General features: G+C 31.9%; 5 protein-coding genes across 22 annotated transcripts in view; 3 read left to right on the forward strand and 2 right to left on the reverse strand.

The window, feature by feature from the left end:
- The window catches only part of LOC113400523 (mitochondrial carrier protein Rim2), a 36,069-nt gene extending 20,900 nt beyond the window's left edge, over positions 1–15,169 (forward strand). For both annotated transcript variants that reach the window (XM_026640126.2, XM_026640125.2), the window contains exons 4-8: positions 4,094–4,272; positions 8,969–9,081; positions 10,449–10,668; positions 12,056–12,158; positions 13,351–15,169. In XM_026640126.2, coding sequence (XP_026495911.2) covers positions 4,094–4,272; positions 8,969–9,081; positions 10,449–10,668; positions 12,056–12,158; positions 13,351–13,471 — 736 coding nt within the window. In that variant the 3' untranslated portion in view covers positions 13,472–15,169. The remainder of the gene's footprint in view (positions 1–4,093; positions 4,273–8,968; positions 9,082–10,448; positions 10,669–12,055; positions 12,159–13,350) is intronic.
- A 278-nt stretch (positions 15,170–15,447) lies between these two features.
- LOC113400525 (guided entry of tail-anchored proteins factor 1-like) lies at positions 15,448–16,239 on the reverse strand. Its single transcript, XM_026640128.2, has 2 exons — positions 15,981–16,239; positions 15,448–15,908 (listed from the first exon to the last, which is right to left on the reverse strand). Exons 1-2 carry the CDS (start codon positions 16,065–16,067, stop codon positions 15,486–15,488), a joined length of 510 nt encoding a protein of 169 aa, XP_026495913.2. The 5' UTR covers positions 16,068–16,239; the 3' UTR covers positions 15,448–15,485.
- A 1,591-nt stretch (positions 16,240–17,830) lies between these two features.
- On the forward strand, positions 17,831–20,743 carry LOC113400524 (superoxide dismutase [Mn], mitochondrial). The gene is made up of 5 exons (XM_026640127.2): positions 17,831–18,054; positions 18,581–18,759; positions 19,431–19,569; positions 20,199–20,353; positions 20,445–20,743. Exons 1-5 carry the CDS (start codon positions 18,023–18,025, stop codon positions 20,588–20,590), a joined length of 651 nt encoding a protein of 216 aa, XP_026495912.1. The 5' UTR covers positions 17,831–18,022; the 3' UTR covers positions 20,591–20,743.
- Positions 20,744–20,984: 241 nt separating this feature from the next.
- Positions 20,985–26,362, forward strand: part of Unc-104 (uncoordinated-104) — a 98,622-nt gene continuing 93,244 nt past the window's right edge. For all 17 annotated transcript variants that reach the window (XM_064217521.1, XM_064217529.1, XM_064217527.1 and 14 more), the window contains exon 1: positions 20,985–21,134. The gene's annotated coding sequence lies outside the window, so the exon portion shown is untranslated. The remainder of the gene's footprint in view (positions 21,135–26,362) is intronic.
- The window catches only part of LOC113400292 (vacuolar protein sorting-associated protein 11 homolog), a 118,825-nt gene continuing 116,218 nt past the window's right edge, over positions 23,756–26,362 (reverse strand). The window contains exon 18 of the mRNA XM_064217536.1: positions 23,756–23,765. The gene's annotated coding sequence lies outside the window, so the exon portion shown is untranslated. The remainder of the gene's footprint in view (positions 23,766–26,362) is intronic.

Raw genomic sequence — 26,362 nt, forward strand, 5'->3', positions numbered from 1 at the left:
TTCCATTGTGTTATAGTATGTTCTCGTATGTATATTAGATAATTTATTTTATAAATAACTTTTTGCAGAAGCAAAGTATATTTTTTGTTAGCTAATCTTTTAAGGATTTATAAATGATTATAGATTATTTTTGTAAACTAAAATTTGTAAGCAACAAAAAATATAGCTCGTACAGCGTGTTTTTAAAATTTCGTCGACTGAAGTTGTTTGGATATTTAAAAATATTTAAAACACTTCTATGTATAAATTGATTTTAACTTTAATAGCTTTTTTAAACGTACCCTGTAATCTATTGAATGTTTGCATGCAAGGGTTTCGCGATTTTAAACTGTCGGTGTAATGGATTAGCGAACAATATGTGTCTTACGAATAGTATTAACGTTTGTTTTGACGAGTCTCAATATGTAACTATCCATCTCTTTCTAACGTATAGAAACTCGACGTGAAGGAAGATTATATCTCAAAACAGGATATAAGATCAATGGGATATATTTGACTTTCCCTTTGAAAGTCCATTACAAATACACTTCGATTTATATTACATCTACGAGTATGTATGTATGTCCATAAATTGCGAAATTATACGTCTAATATACTTCAAAATTTGAGTCTGTATTTTAGACATATATACGTACTTTATTTCTACGAGTATTTTTTGCTTAGATCAGAAGTTGTGATATTAACTCTAAAATAATTTCGTTCCACGCCTAATGGCAATATAAGTTCGATATTACGTGTGTTCATTATTAATCGAGAAAAAACTACAGAGTAGTTGCGTACAGATAAATATTGTATCCAAAAATTTAAGCACGTTATATATTAATGCTGTGCCGGGCGATATATAATACTAACAATTTGTTCAATTTAAAGTTTAAATCTAAACTTTACGGTATAAAATGTGTAAACGACGATATAACAAATAGTTTTTTAACGTTATCCCATCCATAGAAAATTATTGTGTAACTTTTAATATGATTAGAAAAATAAACATTTTTAAAATAGTCTATTTATTGCTAAAGTTATGACTGTATAACACGTTACGATCCACGAGGGCGGATCAACGTTTAATACGATTAAACCGCGCGAAACAACAAATTTTGATAATATATGACTTAAAAAATATATTGAACCTGACCGTGACGCACTGTATCTTACTTCTAATTCAACATTGTTGATTGATATGATGTGAAGACAAATTAGTTGTAACCAGTAGGAGCTGAAACGGTTATCGTACATGCGCTAATAGATAAGACTTACGCGCCAGTCACGAGAGACGTGCGTGAGGGATTTGCACTCCGATTTTAAACGAAACATTTGACTATTAGCAACACTAGGGCTGGCGCGCCGTCACTAATTTTACTTAAATTGTAGTCGATTTAAGTTGGCTGTAGTTTACAAAAATAAATATATTGTATATAAATGAGTTGTTTCGATAGGTATCTATTGTTTATTTAATATTTTTACACTTAAATTTCTAACTCGCTGCTTGTTAACTATTGATTATTTGTCGCCTTTGTCTGTATGGAATAACTGGTTGTTTTGTTTTATTAAACAAATTATCTATATTTATGAAATGTGTCTTTTTCCTTTTTGTGTCAATCACGTGAATCATATCGGAATGGTAGCCAATCAACGCAGAGATGGTATAGGATATATTTTTTTTAATTCTTGTTATTTTTCCCCTTAATTTTATTTTATTGTCTAGCGAAGTAGGGTAACTATTCATTTTTACACTGTTAGCTTCCTAGCTCTGTGCTGTTGCTAAGAATTCCTCGAGAGAAAAGCGTCCTTACTGGCCTGACCCAGAATTTTAACCTTGTTTATTAGTATTTTCCCAATACTTAGTATTGATGAAGTTGGAATAAGTCTAACATAACAGAGGATGACTGACTTAGGAGAATTATTATGGTTGGTAACACTTTGAGGGTATATACTTCTAATGTCTGTCATCTGACTTCGTTTTATAAATATTTATAAAAAAAAAAAACAATTTGTTTCAAATCTTAGTGTGTTAAATTTAAACAACCCTAATTTTGTTGTCAATATTGCTGATTTTATTACTTTTTTATAAAATTTTATACTGCGGGTGTCATGTAACGTTTTCGTTTTTAACGATTAGCTAACTATACGAGAAGTAACTAGGCTCCGATGCTACGAAATTAGGAACGTCATCGAAATTAGGTTCCTAGTATGTGCAATGACGTCTTTTGTATTAATCGACGTGTCATAATTAAATTTCAGTTATTGTTTTATAAGAAAGAAAATACGCTCCAGGTCATGCCAATGTTTTTCACCCCTGCTATAATCGAGCGGCATGTCTCTCTGGGGCGGACAACGTTACGCCTTGGGTTTGTCTTGATCCAAGTATCTGTGAATTAATTCGTGCAACGATTGGACTACCTAAGTATGTAAAAATTCCGACTTTTTTCATCATGTCGTTGCCTATGAAAAGCGGCATTTAATCTCCTGCTCCACATCTTATGTCTTTAGTCTTTCGCACATTAATTTTAGCCCAACGTCTGCCGCTTCTTTTTAAAGGTCGTCCGGTTTTTCTCCATGTCAAAGATAGTCTGCGTAGTCAAAATCTTGAAGGCAGTTACTCAATATCGCGTGGAGGTACAGTATTCGAACGCAAAATGACGACCAAAAAAAGCAGTATACTGAATACATACCTATGTTGTCGACCAGAATCCTATCATAGCGTACCGTGCATGAATAGCTGTCGTAAGCAACATTTGTGAGGTTGATGTTTTTAATATTGATTCCCAAATACATTATCAAAGTCCACAAAGAGAGAATATATCTCTCTCTTTGAAATTCGGGTCCCTCTTCTAGTATGATACGCACCGCGTTAATCTGGTCGGTATGAGATGTGTCATTGATGAATTTGTGTTTCAACCATCATGTACCACACATAAATGCAAGGTGTCAATATGTTATTTGAAGACGAAATTATCCCAAATCTATTGTACCAATAAGTTTTAATATTGTTGAATGTTATCAATGGAAATTATAGCGCATGGGCAAAAGGAACACGTATATAATTTATTAACAGAAATATAATTGAAATTATTTTCGGCATATGTAATAATGTTCTCGCTAACTTCAAACTCAATGTCGAATGAATTTACAAATTACTTATCTGAGACAGATATTGTAACGATTTACGTCATTCGATGTTTATTTACATTTGGCTATCAGCGACGATTATACTATTGCCCTCGATGATCTTAAAATAACAGGGTATTTTAAATTTTATAATATAATAATTCCGTCTGTGATATTTTAAGATCATAATTAATTACTTAATAGGGATACAGTTTTCATGTTTCACTTCATATGTTTGTATGTGTAGGTAAGTCTAATCTTGGAACTTAGTTCTTAGTTCAATCGAATCGAATAGAAATTTTGATTTTGCATACATATATAAAAACTTATTAAAAGGCCTTAAATCCTTTTTTTTGGAGAGGGTTGTACGCTCCTCCCATGCGGGTTGATAGCTACGCCTGTAGGAGATTTCCTTACATCACATTCTGGTTTTCTCACGATGTTTTGCTTCATCGTTGAGAGATGAATCATTAACAATTAAGAACATTTATTTGGTTCTTCCCCGGACACTTAACTGTTACTTATTTTATACATTATATCATTCAAATTATCGTTTGAATATTAAAAAGAATAATAAATAGAATTGTATTTAGCTAACATGACTTTATGTTATGTTTGTGTTATGCACCTTTTATGAACTTATACATGGATTGTATAAGACTACGAGTTCCAGAGAAACGTGTGGTCGTAGGGTTATAAAAATATAATATTGGTCTTATTTTAAAGGTATTTTTACATATAATGTTATTTTATTTTTATACTAATAATAATTAGTCTCAGTCTGTCAGTCAGTTACGCTTTCATGGCAAAACCACTGAACGAATTTGATGAAATTTGTTATGAAGCAAGCTTACACCCCAACGGAAGATTTTTTATATTTTTTTACTTTACATATGCATTAATTTATACTTAATGAAAAAAAATATATAGTTTACCTATAAAGTGTAATATTTAATTTTCATATTAATCGGATCATTGATTTCAGGCACATCGTACAAAACGAAGGCGCCCGCGCGTTGTTCAAGGGTCTCGGACCGAACATAGTGGGCGTGGCGCCCTCCAGAGCGATCTACTTCTGTACATACTCCCAGGCTAAGGCCATCCTCAACCAGCACCTTCCACCGGACACGCCCATCGTACATCTCTCAGCGGCCAGCGCAGCGGGTAAATAACTATTTAAACATTACTGGACACAGATGATCAGAATAACCAATGCCCTCTTTGAATGGACGAGACCGATATATACATTACACTTCCACCCTCACTGCCGACAGTTACGATGTTCTCGGGTTGCGATGTCTTGCCGCTGTCCTACCGCCAGACCTTAGATAGTGCCTTCAATATTCTGATAATGTCCTTAGCTGAAGTTCTTATTGTCCGGATACACCCTTAAGCTTTTCGACTCACTTAGCTGTCACCTTTACTCGGATGAATCACTACCGGTAACCCCGTAAAGGTCAGTAGGACCTACAACGATACAGATTAGCCGATATAATATGAGACCAAAAATATACGTAATTTTAAAAATGCAGAACATTTTAATTTAAATAAAAAGTTCTTGTTAATATACAAACTATAATATAACTTCTCACGGGGTAAGTTTTTTAGAATAATATGCTAATGTGATTGTCTGACCGACATTAGCCACGGTGGATAATTACAAAAGGAAACGAGCCAGCTGCGCGAGACATTATAATACATAAATGTTTGCACTAACACAAGTGCAGTCCTTTTTCCCTTACTTCTATAATCCGATAAGAAATACGACAGAAAACAATTCCGGTTAAACATCAAAGGCTTTACGTGGTTTTTGAAAACGGGAAAGTAAACGCTGTTAATTCCAGACTCCTCGAAGTCAAATCCACAGGATTTGTGGCCTTATAAGCTTATTAGACCAAGGCACCAAAATAATACATACATACATAAAATAAATCAGTATAAACAGCTTCTTCGTTATATTAGTAAAATGAATAAAACGCCACGTCGATTTATACAGTTTCGATCTTGTTTTGAAACTGCGTGTTTATATTTAGGAGTAAGAAAATATAGCTTGCCAATTTCATTATTAGGTCAATCTCAATACGCTTATGAATAAAAAAAATTCGTTGCCATATACTTGAATAAAGCGGGAATGTTTTTTTTTTATAATCTAATAAGTTCAAATGTGAAATTAAAACAATCTTTTAAGTAAACTCGTCTTAGGAACTTTTGATTCTTCATGTAATTCATATGAGAGCTAACATCGATCGGTTCGAAATGTAGATTCAACTAAGATAAACCGCCAAGTAAAACAGTGGTAAGATTTAAACTTTCAAATAAAAGGTTAAGTCTAGTTGAATATCCGTACATTTATAAGTCCTGTATTGAAATCGGTGAATACGAACTCTACTTTTATTTGATCATCGATGTAACTTTTTATATAATATCTTATCGATATGCTTTTTTTTAATATAATAATTAAATTTATTAAAAAGCTTTTTGATACATACATTCTTTAAAACATGTTTCTTTTAATAAGTTATCGCTCGCGTTTTACGTATAGGAAAAAAGATAAACAAACCTTAGATTTACGTATTTCATGCGATTTACTTATAACTCAGTTATATTGTGCACTGCTCAGAGTTTATGATTAATATATCTTTATTTATAATACAACACTATTACACTTAACTTTAATTTCACTTTAATTGTACTTACAAAATTCGATGATAGTTTCGTCGACGTTCAAAACGTCATTGTTTCGTAAATCCATAGTGAATATCATAGATTAATCAAGTTCTCGACCAATGATATCGCGTCAATTTGCTGTCAAATGTTGTTTTTTTTTTGGCTTTTTTCCTCTTATGGTTGGAATAGACTATATATCCTTTCTTGGCGTTCAAACTTGCTTAATACCAAATTCCATCAAATTGTGTTCAGTGGTTTAGTACAGACAGAGCTACTTTCGCATTTATATTATTAGTTTAGCTGTGGCTATTATGATAATGCTTAGAATTGTAATTAACCGATACGAATCGCGCCCCACCTATTAATAAACCTTGATGGCAATATGCTAGACATTGACACTTGGTCAATAAAAGCTGTACAAAGTTTCTACTAAATTGGATAAATGATATCATACAACATTTTCTTATGTAGAACATTTAATTTTGTATTTATCGATTTTTTTATAATATATTTTTTTTTATTTAAAATTATAAGGGCTTAATATTTGTAATTTTTATTTTATTAGGATTTTAAAATTACGTCTATGTCTAGTTATGACAAAAAAATAAAACTGACAGAGAAATTATAGTCACAATAATACAAGCTTAAATAAAATATAAAACTATTATAAATTCTGATCGAAATCTATAAAGATAATCTTCAAGCAGAGGCCGAGTAGATGCATCCATTCAGCTGCCATATTGAGATAACGAAAACAAAATGGATGACCTATTTTATGGAAAATATTATGCAGTTCATATAAAATGATGTATGTAGTTCTTTATTTTGTTTTATATCTATTCACACAAGGAGATACGCCCACAAAAAATATTGTATTTTTATAAAGTTAACAAAATACCTTAATCTGATTTGTACTTTTTTTTTTGTTGTTTTTTACTTTTCGTCGTCTCACGCATTTTGTAGGCACGAGAATGCCCGCGAATAGTAATTTAAGGGTGGGTTGCGTGGTTATCAGTGAATTAAGCCCCGACGTAAGCACAACAAGCGACCGGGTGCAAGCAGTGTTGTGGCGATCTGAAAAAAGATCGGATGATCTCAGACTTGATTATAGTCAGGAGGCGCACCCCAACATGCGGTACCTCTGCAGCCTGGGTTAAGACGGACCTGAGTGCATAGATCCATCTAATATATCTACCTATAAATGTTGTTTAAGGGGTGATCAGTTAAACAATGCTGCATCTTCATCTTTCGAATATTAATTTAATACGTAGCTATTATTATTAGAAGATTATACATATCTAAATATATAACGTCTAAAATTAACTCAAATATAAATAATTTATTAAAACGGGAATCCCGCCTGGGTCGATACAACCCACTCACCGGTTATTCAGCGAAACATTGATATTTTATTGCTGTGTTTCGGTTTGATTGATCAAGTGTTTGTAACTGTCGAAGATTATAACTTAGGTCCCTTGCTTTAAAGTTCAAGTGTTTGCTTCACGGCTGGGCTAAGGTCCGCTCTCCACTGGAGGAGAGCGTAATCACCCGAGCTGTTCCAAAGCGGTTCGGAGGTCCACAACGTTTGAAAATCCTTCATTGCACAGAACAAGATTAATTATATGAATCAAATTAAGCACGTGACGTCAGTGGTGATAGCCATTATAGATACATATCTTGAGCTCAGAATTGTCAAGTGGTAAAACGTGTTCTCGTCTATAGGCTATTTCAATCGAAGATGAACAACCCCTTAGATTCTTGATTAATACATCTCTATTTAGAAAACATCACTATTTTCTTTAAGTACTTTATACTTATATCCACTTTAATTATACTTCAAATGATCTGATAACAGCTTCGTCGACTTTTAAATGTCAATTCGATGTCAAATGATGTTTAGTTGGCTTGCGTCCTCTTGTGGTTGGAGTTGACGGTGGGAAGAATAGTTTACATTACATTACAGCGTCGACATATATGGGAGGAAGATTAAACCAAAACTTAGGCGTATTATATTTTAATTGAACTAATAACATACATATATTTGATATGTACTATGTAATATAATAACCGTACCATAACGTTTTGGAAGTTTATAACGCCCGTTAAATTTTTATTGACGCGTCTGTTTCTATTTAAATATTTATTTTTTGTTATTATAAAAAAAATGTAATGTTTTTCGCTCGTTTTAATACTTCTCGCTAGCAACTTGATTAATATTCATATTTGTTTGTTTTAGAAATAGTATTTAAGTAACCACAGTCAAACCAAGATAAAAAAAATATTCAAGTCGTGCGAAAAAAAAATGAATGTTATTAATGTGTTTATAAATGTTATTTTGGTTTGAATAACTCAACTTATATTAGACAACCACTACAAATAATTTATTTCAAGCAAATTTATATATAAATATTATTTTTGGGTACTCAATATTTCTTAATAGTGTTTCATATTAGATAATATAAAATATTTTACTTTATGAGTAGTTTGATTAAAATAATTTTACGTCTCAGAGTAAATTAAATAAAATCGCGTTAAAACGAGTTTTAAAAAACTTCCTACAGCAAAAGAAAACAAGATAAACGTATATAATTATAAAAGGTATTCGATGTTGATAATAAGTTAATTATAATTAATGTACCTTTATTAGTTTGTACTTATTTATTTTTGGTCGATGAGATAGTGTTTTTCTTACAAATACACCTGTCAATACATTCGTATACCTAATTAATGTAGAAAACGCTTCATGCAAAGAACATGGTGGTTGCATGTGACCCGTGCCAGAGAGATGTCTCGGCGAGTCAGAAGAGTCCTAATGTCGAAGAGATTGACAAATATAAAATATCTAGTCATATCCTCATTTATTCCCCACATCTCATCCCTCACAGTAAATAAATAAATATTGGACAACATCACGTACATTACTCTGATCCCAATGTAAGTAGCTAAAGCACTTGTGTTATGGAAAATCAGAAGTAACGACGTTACCACAAACACCCAGACCCAAGACAACATAGAAAACTAATGAACTTTTTCTACATCGACTCGGCCGGGATCGAACTCGGTACCTCGGAGTGGCGTACCCATGAAAACCGGTGTACACACTACTCGACCACGGAGGTCGTCAAACAGTCCATGCAAATTTTTCACATTATCGATATAAATATAATTTATTAAATGTAACCATCTGTTTCAGGATTCGTATCGTGTACGATGACTAATCCGATTTGGTTCGTGAAGACTCGTTTACAACTCGACGGTCAGAACATCACAGCTTGGCAATGTATTAAAAGGATATACACTAAAACTGTAAGTAGGAATGTGATATATGTACTTTATTCAATAATTTTGGAATAAACAATGATCTATATCAAGAGTCATATTTGGAAATATTTCAAATGTGGTAAGTCCTCAGGTGATATTAAATATAAACGAATAGACGCGGTTCAAGACCGAAGTTGTTAGACTACAATATCATTATTAAAAAACATATTGCACAACGACAAAGGACCTTTTCTTAAACTTAGTCATACTACGGTCCCAACGGCCTTTATGCAGTTTAAATTTAGAATTCCCCCAAAAATGTCATAAATATTGGTTGTCAGGTTCAAAGATATAACTCACTGAAGCGAATTAAAACATTCAAGGATTTACACGGAATCTTTTTAGTATTTGTCTGTTGGTATATAGTCTATTCCAACCACAAGACGACGAAAACCAAATAAACATGTGACATCGACTTGACGCCATATTCTTGGTCGAGAGCTTGAATAATCTGTGATATTCATTGCGGATTTGCGAAAAAATGTCGTTTTGAATGGTGACAAAACTGATATCGGATATTTGAAACTAAAATTAAAGTATATATAAGTAGTTCAGTGGAATAGTCCAGAACTGTCAGTTTTGCACAATACAGCAGAGCTGTTAGAAAATCGCGTGGTATACGTAAATCTAGGGTTTGTTTGTCTTAATTCCCTCTTAAATTGGAATAGACTAAACGTATTCGTATCTAGTAAATATGTGTAACTCGGAACTCGGAAAGCACAGATAACTAATTCGCCATACAAGTTTCAATTAGTCTATTGTAGTCGTTCTATTGCGTTGACCTTGAATTAATATTGTTAGTAAGACTCTTTCATCACTTTAAATACAGAGATTAAATTCAATTGGCGCACAAACCCATTGTCAGTGTCCAGGAGTATCAGTATAATGACCAAATTGTCAATAATTTGTAACCATTCGCTAGTTATACTAATAGTAACTAGTTAATTCTGTTCCTTAAGATGAAATTGTCCAGAACGATTTCGGCGGCCAATCTCATGGGATACCAGTTAAGTACGCAGGACACGTGCTAAGAGTATAATAGAGACTATTCTACTCTTATAATTCGAAGAGACGGCAAATCCGACATGTCCGGTATGAGTTCGGGCTCTGGACTAACGGTTTTAAGTGTTTTCCAAGACACGGGAGTTTACACGCTTTCAACTTCTAGACTACAGAATGTTACTGAGATTTTTTTTAGAATAAACCCAATAACTTTTTAGTTAGTGCTACTGTAGTGGTATTTCTCTTCAAAGAAATGCTGATTATCTTATTCTTGTTAAATTAACGTATACATAACGCTTGATTTAAAAAAAACATTTCCAGATTTTTTATGAATCTTTCCTCGCTTTCAGGGCGTAAGAGGTTTCTACAAAGGCATAACGGCGTCATATATGGGCATCAGCGAGACGGTGGTCCACTTCGTGCTGTACGAGGGCGTGAAGGCGCGACTCATGGCCGCGCGGGCCATGGACGGCGTGCCGTCCGACCAGCGCTCGCCGCGGGACTTCATCGAGTTCATGGGAGCGGGCGCCTTCTCCAAAACCGTCGCTTCTTGCATCGCGTATCCACACGGTGAGATAACAATATATTTATCTCTCATTCACACACATACACCTCCAAACTCATAAACATGCAGTCTCGTAGAGTAAAACGTTTAGTTTAGGTTTTCATTTTTTCGGTGCAAATAGTAATATATATAATATGCACACATACATATAACTCATAAAAATCGAGGTTATGCTGTTATTACTCAAATATTTAGTATAAATTTCATCAAAACTTTATATAGTTTTATCTGATATAATAAAATCTGAAAAGTTAGCCAACAATTATTTAGTAATCCAGAGTATAACGGCCAAAGGAAGGAAGAAAAAAATGTGACGATGTACTCAGATTGCGTTATCTTTCTTTGCCCTTTATCGGACGCTATCAAGTATCCGCGAAGTGGGGCAAACGTAGGAATTAGAAAAATGTACACGTGAAAAAAGAAACAATACATCAAGATATAGTCGTGTTAGTGGGTCAACTTGTCAATGCAATCTTTTGAATCAAAGTGCAAGACAACAGCATATGTTATTACATGCTATATGTAAATATATATAAGTATATAAAAAATACATTAGACAAGACAGCCTACTACGGCGTTACGACGGTTAGTTGGGTTAGTGTTGAATCCCAGGCAAGCATTACTGAATTTTCATGTGCTTGATATAAACGTAAGTTTATAATTCATCGCGGCGGTGAAGGAAAATTTCGCGAGGAAACCCTCATTTTGTTAATTTATCTTAAATTCTACCGCAATAGATTAAGTTCGAAGCCTTCTACTCAAAGGGAACCTCTTTCCTTTTTTAGCCCAACAGTAAGATATTTACAGGCTGTTAAATCTAAATTGTACCATATATTGACAAAGCTTAGGTAGGGTGTCAATTTTGCGTCTAGATATATAGTCGTCACGTATGTGCCCTCCCATCGGATTATGAGAGTAAGGGGATACAGATGTTCTTGTGCGCACCCTTATGCGCTCTAATATGCCTTGCACACTTGACTAGTCTCCTCGAGAACGCCCAGCGTGGTTGTAATTCGTTCAGAAGGGATGTCATCCTATATCTTATAATCGTTAATAATATATAAATCCGAAAGTAAGTTTATTTATCCGTTTGTTACGCTTTCACGTCTTAACCACTCAACCAAACATCATGGAATTTAGCATACACGTTGTCAGGGATACAGAAAATGGCATAGGACCTCAAATTTAGATCAAGCTGCGGTCGAAACTCTAGTGTCTTAAGACTACTAGAGATATTATGATATGTTAAACATAAAGGTAAGCTCACAATCACCTAGTGTTGATCAATATTTATGATAACGCTCTTAACACGAAATGTATTAGTCGTAAGAATATATTGCTCTTATGATATTTCTTACGGTATTGATAAATTTAAAATACTTTTTTTCACAGAGGTAGCGAGGACACGGTTGAGGGAAGAAGGCGACAAGTATCGAAAATTTTGGCAGACACTTCATACGGTTTGGATGGAGGAAGGCTATCGTGGAGTTTATAGGTTATTGTTTTAATCTTCACTATTAACAACTTTTGTGTCTGTCTGAGGCAATAGAAATGATATGTATGAGTCGTATCAGCCTCAGAAAAAAGGGAAAACAATGGGATTTATTAGTTCCAATACAACTGCCAGACTACAGAGAAGCGCCGACACGCTTTACACCTCAAGTAAACGTAGAGGGTCCTTCGTGACCTTAAGTAGATGACGCAAAACACAAAAGACAGCTGTCCAGTGAGACGGTTGCGTCTATTTATAATACTTACAGTTGTTTAAGTATTATAAATAGACGAAATCGTCTCAATGTATTTATTATTACATTGATATTTTTGATAGAATCAGTGATTATCATTTTATAAACACGAGAAGTAAGACTAACCTTATATACGCCAAGTAACTTTGTCAATTCACGAATCGAAATCAACTATAAATGACTTTCAGGCAAGATCTATATCTTATTGATGATCTTCTTTTCATCTCGTGACCGTGACGTTATATAAATTTTATTTGATTGAAATAAAATTTTGTTTTTCAAATATTGGAAAACAGTAACCACTGAGTTGCTTGCCAGTTTTACTCGGTGGGGATTTACATTCCGAAACGTTTAATACAATTCTGTTAAATGACGATTCTAATATGCTGGTAAAAGCCAATTTGAATAAAGTATATTTTGATTTGATTTGTCACAGCGATTCCGCTTTGGCTTAAGAGATTGGATTAAAATATTCAGCATTATTTATGCTTCTAAAAGTGTATTTATTTCAGAGCCATACTTTATTTTAATCGTATAAAATTAATAATTAGACACTTATATGATATTCCAATTTTAATATCCACAAAACTATGATAATTGCATAAAAACTTTGATTTTAAAATGTAATTTTTTTTTTATATTCTCGATTACCATGATATTTAGTTATTGTGTCTATAATTATGGATTTTGTTTCCTTGAAGGTATTTAGTAAACACCGTGACAGCTATGATCGATAGTATACGAAGAGATTCTGTCTGTCTATTTCTGAGATAAATCTTTGTTGATCCACATTGTTGTCTCTGACTGATAAACACCGTCGTACTAAACTACTCATAAAGGTCACATCAATGTCATTTATAAATCAATTACAACACGTTGTAGTATAATTCCTATATTTAATAATATTGTGTTAATAAATATTTTCAATTTTTTTTTGTCCAGGGGCCTCGGAACTCAGCTTGTCCGTCAGATACCGAACACAGCCATAATGATGTCCACGTACGAAGCTGTCGTTTACCTCCTCACGACACACTTCAATAATTCCTTCTATGAGAACACTTAGTCAGAGAGCAGAAAAGAACCTGTGATTCCCGTAGAGAGCTCCAGGCTCGACTGTTAGACAATTGGCATTGGGACGGCTCGTTGACCTAAATTATTTCTAGATCAACCGTGTCCCACTTAACTTGTGGTATTAGGTCATACTCCCAAAAGTAGGTCTTTCCAATGAAAAATTTATGGATTTTATGTAAATAGAACCACATAAAGTTATATTTATAAGGGAGTTTGTAGATCAAGAAGTAGATTACTATATTTGTGTCTTATCGAACAGTCTTCTATGTCCATATATATCAATATTGGTATTATTAGTCAGAGAACGAGTCAATATTGTTTTATTTCAAATATTATAAGCAATTTTCATAAGTAAGCCATGGTCATTTTTTAAACCAGTTATAAGTGTGTTGCTAAGTCGAAAAGTAGTGGATCAATAAATAAATACATTAAGGTATGTTGCCACTGAACTAGTTGGCAATATCTGTGTTTGAAATTCCTTAGAAATTCTTTGATTCCATTTAACTCCTCAGCTAATTAAATGAAGTTAATAGTCGTTTTTGGAACCGAGCAAGTATAAGCATAGACTAATTCGGTATCTACAACACGCGCTTAAAAGAGACCTGATTCTGGACATTTATGGGGAATTCCCGTCGTAAACTTCAACAGAAACTTTTGACACACAGAACTGTATTGCCATCACAAATGTTGCCGATTCGTTTTGTGGGGGGACGCGGCTTTGAATAATGCAACACGAAAAATTTACTATACTGTTGTTTATTTTAATGTGCTTACATTAAAATTCTACATACAAAAGTCAACAATTATTAGATGTTAAATTGTTAACTAAGTGTTGTGTTTCAGTGTAAGAATTTATAATTTAAAAAAAAGAAAATTTTTAAGTCTCTATTTTAATACTATTTGATGTTATTTGTTTTTCAAGTAAAGAAGTTTATTTTATAATTTCACGTGAACAGCTTATATGTATGGGGAAATAGAGTATTTGTTACGAGCCTACAAAAATGTATTGCAGATTTTTTTCTAAAATGATTTATACTCTCTATTGCTTTAAACTGCAATATTTATTTCACTTGAATTGTTATGTAACATTATAATTATTATGTAAAAATTCTATTGTATTGTTTTTCAATTCCAATTGTATAACTTTATGCCATGTGATAATTTTATGCAAATTTGATTTAAATTAGACGAATGGTTCAATATAATTTTCCGTTTCAGAACTACATTCAAATTTAAGATTGTTAAACAACATTTTCTTTATTGAAATGTAAGGCTTTGTAAATTCAAGTACCCATACTAAACTAAAACCCAAGATTTGTAGTTATAATTGATTTTATGAATATCCATTAAATATTCTTCAGCAGTTAGCACAGAATTAGTAAGTTGTGAGCTGTGATATAGCACATTGTAAATATTAGTTACTTTGATATTTTTATTACATAGAGCTCTTTTCAAGGTTTGAAATACATTTTGTCATGAAGGCTTTCCTTATCGATCTAGCTGTAAGTTTTTTTAATCAGCAAATCAGGATATAAAAATATTATGTAGATTTAATGTTGATTCTTGTTAACTTAGGAACTGGTAAGTAGACTTCTGATTGTATATTTGTTACTGGAAAGATTTTGGACGTATGTCAGACTGAGTATAAGATACTATTAAATTTGTTTATTGATTAAATGATTAAAAAATACCATTGTTTCTGTTTAACCACCCTTATTTATTCTGAATTGGACAATTACAATAACCGTTAAATGACCTGGTGCTGAGAGGGCCAAATTACATTTTTGAGTAAAATGTTTAAATATTATTGAGGCAATTCACCAAATTGTTAAAAAAAATATTAAGAATTTTGCTAAAATGCCATAAGTTTAACTTATGAAGGCTTATTTTATATAAAGGTTATCAATATTAACCCTTTTAGAACCAGACCACAGCAATAATTAAATAGAATAATAAATTACCATAACACAAAGTCAACACATATTTTTATTTATTCAATAGTATTATCATGATAAAATTGGTTTAAGTAATGATCTAATTGACACATTTGAAATTAAAACCCATACATGAGTTGAGATTGCATTTGGGATATCGCTGGGATATCTAAGCATTGTAGTGAGAGGAAAAAGATCCCCATCCAAGGTCACAATTGGTTCACGTCTAAACCAAATTACTGATACAATTATAACTAGTGCTATCACCACTTGGAGAATGATGTTGATTGATCCCTTTATAGCCAAACTCTTGCTTAATCGCGATTGTGAGTTCTCTTTTAATTCGACATCGAGTTTATTTATTTTTCGCTGCAGTTTCGAGTACGCAGCAAATTCATCTTTCATTGATAAACTTTGTTGTTCTGCTTTGAGTTTCTTTAAATCGTTTAGAATTACACGTTCCTCGCTAGACGGTCTCGAAAAGCAAGCTGCTATCTGTGGAAAAATAATTATTAACAACATATACTATTATTAATCATTGACTTTAAGAGCAAAATAATTTCTCACCGGTTTCACTAAAATTGGAACTATAGCACTTAAAGTGCATAGAATAACGAAATATATTAGAAGAAATCCGTTTACAATTTCCAACATGGTGAATGAAATATAGCGTCTGTTTGTTTATTATAAAGACAAGACCAAATTTCTTATATAGTACATAATCTTTTTTCCTTTGAAATAATTAGGATATTGGGTTATTTTGTTTCAAGTATTCTATAAAGTTCGTCTTTTCGCTCTGGATGTTATTCTTGTCAGTCACATGTCAGTGTCATATCAATTGTCATTGGTTGATTTCATGTTTTGTTACAATGGCCTATATGCTTCAGTGTTTACATTTAATGTTTAATTTAATCTAAGTGTTAACATTTAATGTGTCAAAAATTAAGTATTTTAAAAGTTGTCTTTGAACCGAACATTTTAAAAATGCTACTCTAGGACTGTGCTCTAGCGAAAACTTATCTAGATATATCCTGAAACTCTGTTTGGAAAGTTTCATCAAAATCTAAAGGCAGATTTTATGCATCTCTACAACCAGACATTCCAAGGTAACCTTGGTTTTCTTCTACTCGTTTGAGCACCTCAACTATCTGCCGCCTACGCCTTGGACTTGCTAGTACTCCCATACATCTATGTAAAATTAAGGTTATAGATCACTCTTTGTGTAAACGTGGCATATCTATTCTCCTGCCCCAAACTCCTTCATCTTATATACGGCGTTCACCCTCCTAAAGTTCCTCGTTCTGTTAATGTTGAATGTTTGTTAAAACATATTTGTGTGTTTTGGTGACTAATTTGTAATTTTTTATGTAAATATATTGAACGTAATAAGGTGTAGCTGTAAATAATTTTGTTGTTGTTGTTGTGTTATTTCATATCAATAGGCTATTACACAATGCGAAAAATAAAATGTCAATTATTGTAAGCAGTATATACTATGAGTTTATAAATGGTTATTTAGTAATGAATGTTGATAATAATAATTAATTTATTCAAAAATCCATAAATAATAATGCATTTTTTTACACGTTTGTCACGTGTTTGTGTGTGTTGGTCGGGTTTATGATGACGTCACTTGCTTATTAACCTCGTTTGTTTACTGTATGTGGATTATATGTGCCACAGATTACAATACAGGCAAGTGACGTCACCGACCCTATTACAGCGCCATATTGTCAAAGTAAAGTATTCACGCGCTATTTAAATATGAAATTTTTAATTGGATATTTTATAGCAAATATGTTCTAGAATTAATAATAAAATAACTTTTATTGGGTTCCTTAACCTCTATTAAATAATATAAAATGCCTTTTAAAAACCAGTCAAATAGCCTATTATTTCTTATTGTGTTGGTTTAGGTTATAAATTTACAACCAGTCTACTACTGTCATACCTTCAAAATTAAATTAAGCTTGTAATCTTGACCGTACCGATCAATCGTTATCGTGTCTTCTCCATCGCACGTGTCATTGGCCAAATAATCTGTGACTTTTTGGCACAAATAATAGCCACAAAAAATATTTTTTTATTATACTTAATTTGTTACAACTTGTTGGCATAGATGATTTTTAACAATTTTTTTTGGCAATTTCAACTGTTTGTTAACATGAACTCGACGATTAACTCTTCTTAATCGTTCGATCAAATAATTTATGTTACGAAAGCCTTTAATTAGGTTTTAAAACTTATGTAGTATTACTACACACATTGAAAAATGATATGTATTTTTTTTTAAATAAGTTGTTTTAAATTGTTCAAGTTATTAAAATATTATCAAACACTTTCGAGGTTTTATATAATATATTTTAATATAATATTTGAAAATGACACATTAATAATATAAAATTATATATGGAAACCACTAGCAACATTCAATATAAACTTCAAGCTTGATTTTTCAGTGATGTAACTTTACATTAAAACCGTCAATTTTTAAGCGATATTGAATAGATTGCATAATTGTTCATTTCTTTTACTAAACATTTACGTAGAGAATTTGCCGGTTGTTGGCAGCTACTAATCCAAGTAGATATTTACGTACGACTATTAAAATGTTCGTCACACGCAGGGCTGGCACTTTAATGTAATTATAATTTTTATATGAATCTATTGTAGCTATTATATCTTATTTTAATTATATTATTTAATTACATATAAGAGATAAAATTATAAAAATTGTAAAAACAGTACACTTACAAATTTTGTTAATAATGGTTTGTATTGAATATATAATATATATTTTATTACTGTCCTATGAAATTATTGATTTAATTATTATAACCAAATGTATTTTTATATATTGGCCTCTATATCTTTATGTATTTTTTTATTACATACTTATTTATAAGGTTTTACAAGAAATGTTTAAAAAAAGAGAAGAAATTACTATTTTCGTATTATTAGCTTTTCAGAAATTTTTCAGAATTAGTTTTCTGATTGTAATAGTTATACAATTTTTTTATGTATAAAAACGATTTTTTATTTTTAACATATGAATTAATTGCTTTCAAAATAAAACATGGGCACTTATTGTATGAAGATAGTTATATATATTGTTTTTGCATTACATTACATTACTTTTTGTCCAAAATCTATGAATTATTTTACAGTTGGAGTGTAGGTGCAACTCGTCAAAAGCACTCTCTACCAGAACTTCCTTATGAATACAGTGCGTTGGAGCCTGTGATCAGCCGTGAGATTATGAGCCTTCATCACAGCAAACATCATGCTACATATGTGAATAATTTAAATGCAGCAGAGGAGAAACTCGCTCAGGCTCAGTCTAAAGGTTATAGATAATAATTCACCTTTAGTTTTGATAATTATAATTTTGTTTATAAGTTTTGTCTGAAGATAAAAAGAAAGTTAAATGAATATTCAGTAAGATATCAGCAAGGTGAACTAAATTTATAAATGATCTTACAAATTGTAAACAGGATTTTTAACATTATGGAATTCTTATAAACTAGACTATTCTAACATTGATTTGATTTTTAATATATTTAAATTTTTAATTAATGTATTTCGGAAATATATCTGATGCCTCCTTAACTTTTAACAGCAGCAGATACGAATACAACATTGTCTTTATTGAGTGCTATAAGGTTTAATGGTGGAGGACATGTAAATCATTCTATATTTTGGTGTAACTTGTCTCCCTGTAAAACAAAGCCTTCATGCCCCTTGTCTCGAGCAGTTGAGCAGTAAATTATTTTTATTATTTTTGGTACATATTTAGGCTTTAGTTCAATTGTTTTAAAGTATTTGATGAAGATGATTGTTAGTATCAGTAATCTATATTCAGAAGTATTTATTCGTTTTAGGTATATTGTAAAGTATATAGAAATATTTACTGATAGAGTTTTTAAAGATAATGTTATTGAAATAGATAGACATAGTTATTTCAAGACATAGAAGCAAATGTGTAGAACAATATTTATAATCCGTGTTTGACTTCAGGTGATATTCAGACAGTCATCAACTTAGCCCCAGCTCTTAAGTTCAATGGTGGTGGTCACATCAACCACACCATTTTCTGGCAGAATCTTTCACCTAAAGGAAGTAAACCCTCTGATGTTCTCAACAAAGCTATTGAAAAGTAAATATCTGTGAATATTGATTTTGTCTCTTCTGTAACAATCTGTGAATGTAACTGTGTTTTGTTCCATTTTAATGGTCAGGACCATTTAACTATGATTTTAGCCAATTCATTTTTTTGAACAATATTTGCCCTTTTTAAATCTTTTTCCCTTTTCTTTTTAAATCTATTTGTTATATTTCTTGAAAAAAAATAAATTATTATTTGCAGCATTTATAGATAAATTTTGTATATTTTATACTGTAAAGTATGTTGTAGATATTGTTGTGTAAAATATTTCGGTTACCTGAGAAAAATACATTCATGTGGATTTTTATCAATTTTAAATTTAAATAATTTTGTTTTTCTAAACTAGTACCTGATTATTAGTTGCATTCTTGTTATAAGTTTACCAGGTATTAGAACTTTTCAGACTATTGGCCATAAGAGTATTTGTTGATTAGTTTAGTCTTTATTTTATTAAATTAAATTGTTTTATTTAAATTATTTTCCAATCTTGAAGAGTTTCTTTATTATAGAATCTAATTGTACCAATATTATAAACATACTTATTGTTCATGTAGTACTTATTGTGAATGTAATAAAATTTATAATATAGAAATTCACTTAAATAAATATTACTATTTCAGAGACTTTGGATCCTGGGATAACATGAAAAATCAATTAGCAGCAGCTTCTGTGGGCGTACAGGGGTCAGGATGGGGCTGGCTTGGTTACAATAAGCTGATGAAGAAACTGCAAATTGCCACATGTCCGAACCAAGATCCTCTGGAAGCAACTACAGGTAATGTTTTATTAATAATAACATCATTTATTGATTGTTTCCATAAATTTGTTAAAAGTAATGTGAATTTCAAATATTGTTATTTTTTCAGGAATTGTACCACTCTTCGGCATTGATGTTTGGGAACATGCTTATTACTTACAATACAAGAATGTCAGAGCCGATTATGTTAAAGCAATATTTGATGTCGCCAACTGGCAAGATGTTTCAGCGAGATACGAAAAAGCTCTTAAGTAAATGCTCTTATTAAAATTAGCATTTTTTAATCTCTTAGTTGCGTGGGCTTAAAAGCAATATGTAATAATCGCAATTACAATTTAGTCATTAGACTGTACCTTGTGATTCTGATTCATAAGTTTAAAAATATATATAATAAACTCTGATACTGAATTTTATTGTTCTTTATTTAAATTAAATACCAATATTCCTTTATATACTTTTCTCTTCTACCACAGGAATTCATTACTACAGAAGTCTACTACTGAAATAAATCTAACCTGATCTTAAATTATAACTTAATATATAAAGTTAAATTACATGTAATTTAAAGAATTTTGTTATTCACATGTTAATAACTGAGTATTAATAAAAATGTGAAACGGAACGTAGAAACGTCAGTGGATGAATCTGTCAAATCATTTGTGATGAATTGTCAGACAGTTTTTATTGTGTTGCGGTTGTTGTTGGGTAATAAATAAATTATCCACGTTATTGTAATTGAATATACCTAGATTCTATACAATTGTGTCTTAGAAGAATTGCTCTCGGAGTTTATGATTTGGTAAGTTAACATTTTAATTGATTTTAAAAGGAAAACTTAGGTACGTCTATGCCACTGTTATTGATTTTTCAGGGGTAATAGGTGTTAAGACTATTAACGGGAGTGAAAGTTCACATTATCATCTGAATAAAATCCCTATAAAGCCTTTCCATAAGATAAGTCCGTGTTTTTGTCTAGAATATATTTTAATAGGTTTTCAACAGATTAAAAAAAATACAAATGAAGTATAATTCTTTTTATTGAGTTACCTTTGTTCTCGAAGGTTTAAATTTAATAGAATATGACTTACGAAATTATTTTTGAAACATAAGCAATTATATCAATTTATAAATATTTTTTTCCACTCACCCGGGAATTGATATATAAATAATAAAATAAATATATTGAACAGTTCTGTCTTTACATTGCCTACTACAATACTACTAAAATATCAAAATATTCCAGACCTGCCTTAATGTTAAAGTTGATGTAGTAATTTTACTTAATGGGTGGGGTGATTCAGTCTTGTAAATGTGTTTATGTGGGGTTCGGGAAGGATATGAAACTAGATAAAACTGTAAACACAAATCTTTTAAGTTTAAAACAAGCCTCAGTCAGAAATTACTTGTTATAGAAATCATTTTGGTATTTATTTTATTATTAGTAAAACTTCCTTTGATATAATTGTAAAAAAAATAGTATAGATTTTTTTTCACACTCAAATACTTTTTAAATATGTAGTATAATCGGAAATGGATTAATAATATAGAAACATTTCATTTTGTTTGTGTCATCAATATATGTATATAATTATGAATATAAGTAGATATTTATAGAGCATTCGACATTTAAACCTTTCTTATAATACAAGGCCTACCTCAAAGTGGTATATTGCATGGGCAATTATGGGAAATTTTCTAGTACAAGTTTGCAGATAGGCAGTATATAGGGTGGCCATGATTATTATTAAAAATAATAACAATTATAATTTTACAACTACTCTATATAAGAAAAGTAATTGAAATATAATTGGTATTAAACTAAATAAATACAAAACCAGTATTTAAAAATAAAAAAGTGAACCTCAAGTGTTATTTTAATAACAAGCTATTTCTCAATGTTGTTTTAACTTCCAATGTTTGTGGTAAACATTGAATGTTATTTGAATGCAAGAATGTGTTTGCACCAATTATGCCGGACATGAATGTTTTGGGCCCACCCCAAAATGTAACATAAATGTATGGAATTTTGGACGATATGTGTCAGGTGTGGGGATAGGTCCGGTTTTTGTTTTAGGGTGGCCATTAGCTGTTGATGAGAAAGAGTTCTTTATAGATATTTAGTTGTTTGTTGTTTTAAAATTATATTATGTGGTTTTTGAAAAAATATCTTGTTCGATTAAGTTCTGAAGGTATTTTTATTAAACCCATTTTTATTACGGTAACTAACTTACTAAGTAGTCAACTTTGCTTAAGGATATTGTTAGGAATACATCAATTATATTTACCATGCAATTTAAATAAATACATTATTTGCAAAAAATTTACATGAGGAATAACTATTTGAACTCCAAGGGGAACACCGAGTGAAAGCTACTAAAATAATATTTTTAGTCTTAGATTTAAATCAAACTAATGACATTTTTAATTCTAGATAGTCTGTTTATCATTGAGCAATTGAGTTACTAAATAAACGGTTCAGCCGTCGAGTTTATTCATTTGTTATCCATGAAATTGTAGATGTAGTGTTACTCTACTGCGATGTGTTATCGAGCGCGGCGCCGCACGCGATGCCATCGGCGGTGAATGCACTCAAAGGGGGCTCATCTATAATAAATTCAGATCCTGAAACTACTCACGTTGATACGTCATAGAAAGGCTTCGATTACTAATTTGTTAACCATGAAGCGATCATAGTGTATGATATCATATTATTATATTGTTCTTTAAATTAGATATAGGTACCTAATTCAATGAAAATTCACCATGACATTTGCTTTTTTTAATTTATGATAAATCTTTTTTTTTTTAAATTAGTGGCGATCCTTTGTAGCAGCAACTTTCAAAGAATCTTTATATATCGTTATAGATTTTTTAAGACTAAAAATAAAACATGGCGGCGGCAAACATTCGATGCACTTTCCTTGCTTTAGCATGTATTAAAAATGATATTAATGATAACGGAGCTTCTTATAATTATGATTGTAGATATAAAAAAGCTTAAGTGATTTGCTTCCATTTTTTTAAGGACTTTGATTGATCGTTTCTGTATATAATGAATCAGTCATTGACCTGCAGTTAAGAGACGGGAACGTTGTTTATCGTCTGTGAAAACGACATCATAGTTAACATTAGGCCAATGAACTTCAAAATAGGATGGGAAGATTTTATTAACGTTAATACGTGATCACGAAAAGACTGAGCGATTTAAGATTGTTGTTAAACCATTACAATACGTACGTCTTTTACGATATTACTCGTTTACCATATGCCGAATTTCTGGTTTCCATTTAATATCCGATTCTGTTTTGGTAAGCGAACGTTGACCCAATGGTAAGCGTTCACTACCGTTCATAGACATTGGCGCTGTAGGACATCGCCAATGCGCTACCACCCGTGGGAACTAAGACGTTATGTCCCTTGTGCACACTTGCTTACTCACCCTTCAAACCGGAACTCAACAAATAACAATTCCAAGTATTGCTGTTATACGGTGGAATTTGATGACTGGGTGGTACTTATCCAGACGGGCTTGCTTACTTGATAGACGTAGTACATACTGTTTGTTTTCTTAACGTAAAGTTGCTTTGTTTTAAACTGTATATGGACAAACAAACAAAGAATCACGTCAAATTAGAAATCTGTCAACAATGTATCATTGTCAACAGACTCCCTGTCCAAATAAGAGACACAAAATAGTTAAACAATAACTATGTGTCATGTGTATACACGGCAGTGCGATTCTGTAAGAATTCACTTCGTATCTCACATGTGAAAGGTTGACAATCAACTTACGGTGATTACCGTTTTGATTCGTGTATCCTATATTTTTTATTTATAATAAAGTCAATGTCGTATATCACTATCTAACATTTCACGCTCGTGGTCTGCGGTGAGTTTCGAGTTTCTTCTTACGGAATACCTCGACAGATCAGAAAAATTGTTAATAATATTTGCGAGTAAGTCCAATCATATTTATTTGTAGATGTTTTGTCGTAAAATCCTGGTAACATATTAGATGATACATTTGTGTTGGTATTTGTTAACTAATAATAATATTTATTTTTAAATTTTGTATTGAAAAGTTCTGCCTCGTTTTCCTTTCTTGTAAATAATAATATTATCAATTAAAGATATTATATAATCATTCTTCCATTTTAATGCTTTCAAAAAGTATTTGTACATATAAAAAACAACGTCCAGACCATTTTTATTTTTTCATATAGAGGCTTGTGAATACACCACGTGATGGTAAGTGGTCACCTCCGCCCACAAAAATTAGCACTATAAGAAATATTAACCATTTAATACATCAAACGAGTCATCAACCTGGCTGTTAAGCTAAACTACCCAGACGGCTTATCTTGCACAAAGACCTGCCACCAAGTAACTACATGACTATCGAATCATAACGCAAACTTTGATACCTTATTGTATTGTAGATTTTAAAGTATTTTCAGGTACTTCATTTTTATTAAAAGGTACTACGGTGTAAAAGGTGGTGCAAAAGTGTCTGAAGTCGGTGCCAAATGAATAGAAAAATCTTATTCTTAGCAAATTCTCGTAGTAATGTAAACAACTTTATTATTATTATGATCGAATACAATAACGCATATAATTGTAAACAAAAAAAAAACAATTAATATAATGGCGATGATAGCTTGCGAATATCTTATCCAGTATAGATCTATTCACTTGTAGGGGCACGCCCCATTAAATTATCGTTTTAATAAAATAAACTCAACAAATTCTTTACTCTTAAGTTGTCTCACGCTCACTTAGACATCTTGTAAGCACGAATGTTACTCATTCAGGACCGGTCTTAACAATCTAGGCGGCCCGGGCTGGGCATGTATTCGGTGCTCTATTGTATTCGACCAGAGTCGGTTTGAGAAGGTCAAAGAAAGACCTTAGGAAACTTAGATGATCCTTTTTTCGTATGTAGCGAGCGTAAGTGCAGCGTGATCGAAGACCGATATGCGTAGGGTATTAAGGGTATACAGCACGGGAGACAGGAGACTCCAAACCTCGGCGCCTTCCCAAATTTGGGCGTAACGCCACCACAACACTAATTCATACTAATGCACGCCGATATTAATTTAACGTGGAGGGGCGCACCTTCCTGAGTTAATCGATTTACGTAACGCATCCCCGGTGCGAGAACGTCACTTTTGCAAAAATGCAATTTTTTAGGAGAAGCATTTAAAATATTGACATCCTCCAAGCGTCGCCGTGATTCGCGCCAAAACCATAATGACACTTACGCCCTCTTACGGAAACTGTGTTACGGTTATTGCACCAAGTAAGATTCAGGACACTTGTTACGCATTTAATTCATTTTTTCAATTTTCGTAAAAGTGACGGTCTCGCACCGGGCGGGGAAGCGATATGTAAATCAGAATATTCTGTATTCAAGTAGGTAATTTGTATCGTCATGTTGTTAGTGTTGAATTTCATGTAAATCTATCACAGATTCGGAAAGCAGATTCTATCGAGAAGAACCGACAAGAAAATCAATAGTGTCTATTTTCCACCATTTTAAGTACGGAGTATGTCAATAAAGTATAATTAAATTTACATATATATATCCTGTCTAGATCTCAACAAATACCAACTCCACGCTTTTTTATCATAATTGTAATCTCGTGTTTTATTTTTTATCATCAATTGTCTTATGTATCAAAGTTTTTTTTAAATTACCTATAAATTTTGTGCTAGGCCAAGTTAACAATAACTAAGGAAACAATATCAAAATCATCTCCTCGAACAGGTTGATTTGCTCAGCAGTGAGTCATTATAAACGGTATAGATTTTGACGGCGCTTATTCATTGACATTTTCAACGAATCAAATTACGTTAAAGCGTATGTAATTTTATAACAAATATATTTCTAGCCAATTATACCAATCGTAGCGTATGATTCAGTTACTTTACATTCAACCCTTATGTACTATTAATGTCTGTGACTAGCGGACGGTTTCACGCTCTATAAAATACCTAAGGGCTAATGTGAGTGAGCTATATGCAAGA

The sequence above is a fragment of the Vanessa tameamea genome, chromosome 17, assembly GCF_037043105.1.
Source record: "Vanessa tameamea isolate UH-Manoa-2023 chromosome 17, ilVanTame1 primary haplotype, whole genome shotgun sequence".
NCBI lineage: Eukaryota > Metazoa > Arthropoda > Insecta > Lepidoptera > Nymphalidae > Vanessa > Vanessa tameamea.

Bases quoted from the DNA above. Each gene is read 5' to 3' on its own strand.
- LOC113400525 (XM_026640128.2), bottom strand. From the start codon at position 16,067: ATGTTGGAAATTGTAAACGGATTTCTTCTAATATATTTCGTTATTCTA. The intron at 15,909-15,980 runs GTGAGAAATTAT...ATTTTTCCACAG, and splicing joins TTCCAATTTTAGTGAAACCG to ATAGCAGCTTGCTTTTCGAG.
- LOC113400524 (XM_026640127.2), top strand. From the start codon at position 18,023: ATGTTCGTCACACGCAGGGCTGGCACTTTAAT. The intron at 18,760-19,430 runs GTTATAGATAAT...GTTTGACTTCAG, and splicing joins CGCTCAGGCTCAGTCTAAAG to GTGATATTCAGACAGTCATC. The intron at 20,354-20,444 runs GTAATGTTTTAT...TTATTTTTTCAG, and splicing joins TCCTCTGGAAGCAACTACAG to GAATTGTACCACTCTTCGGC.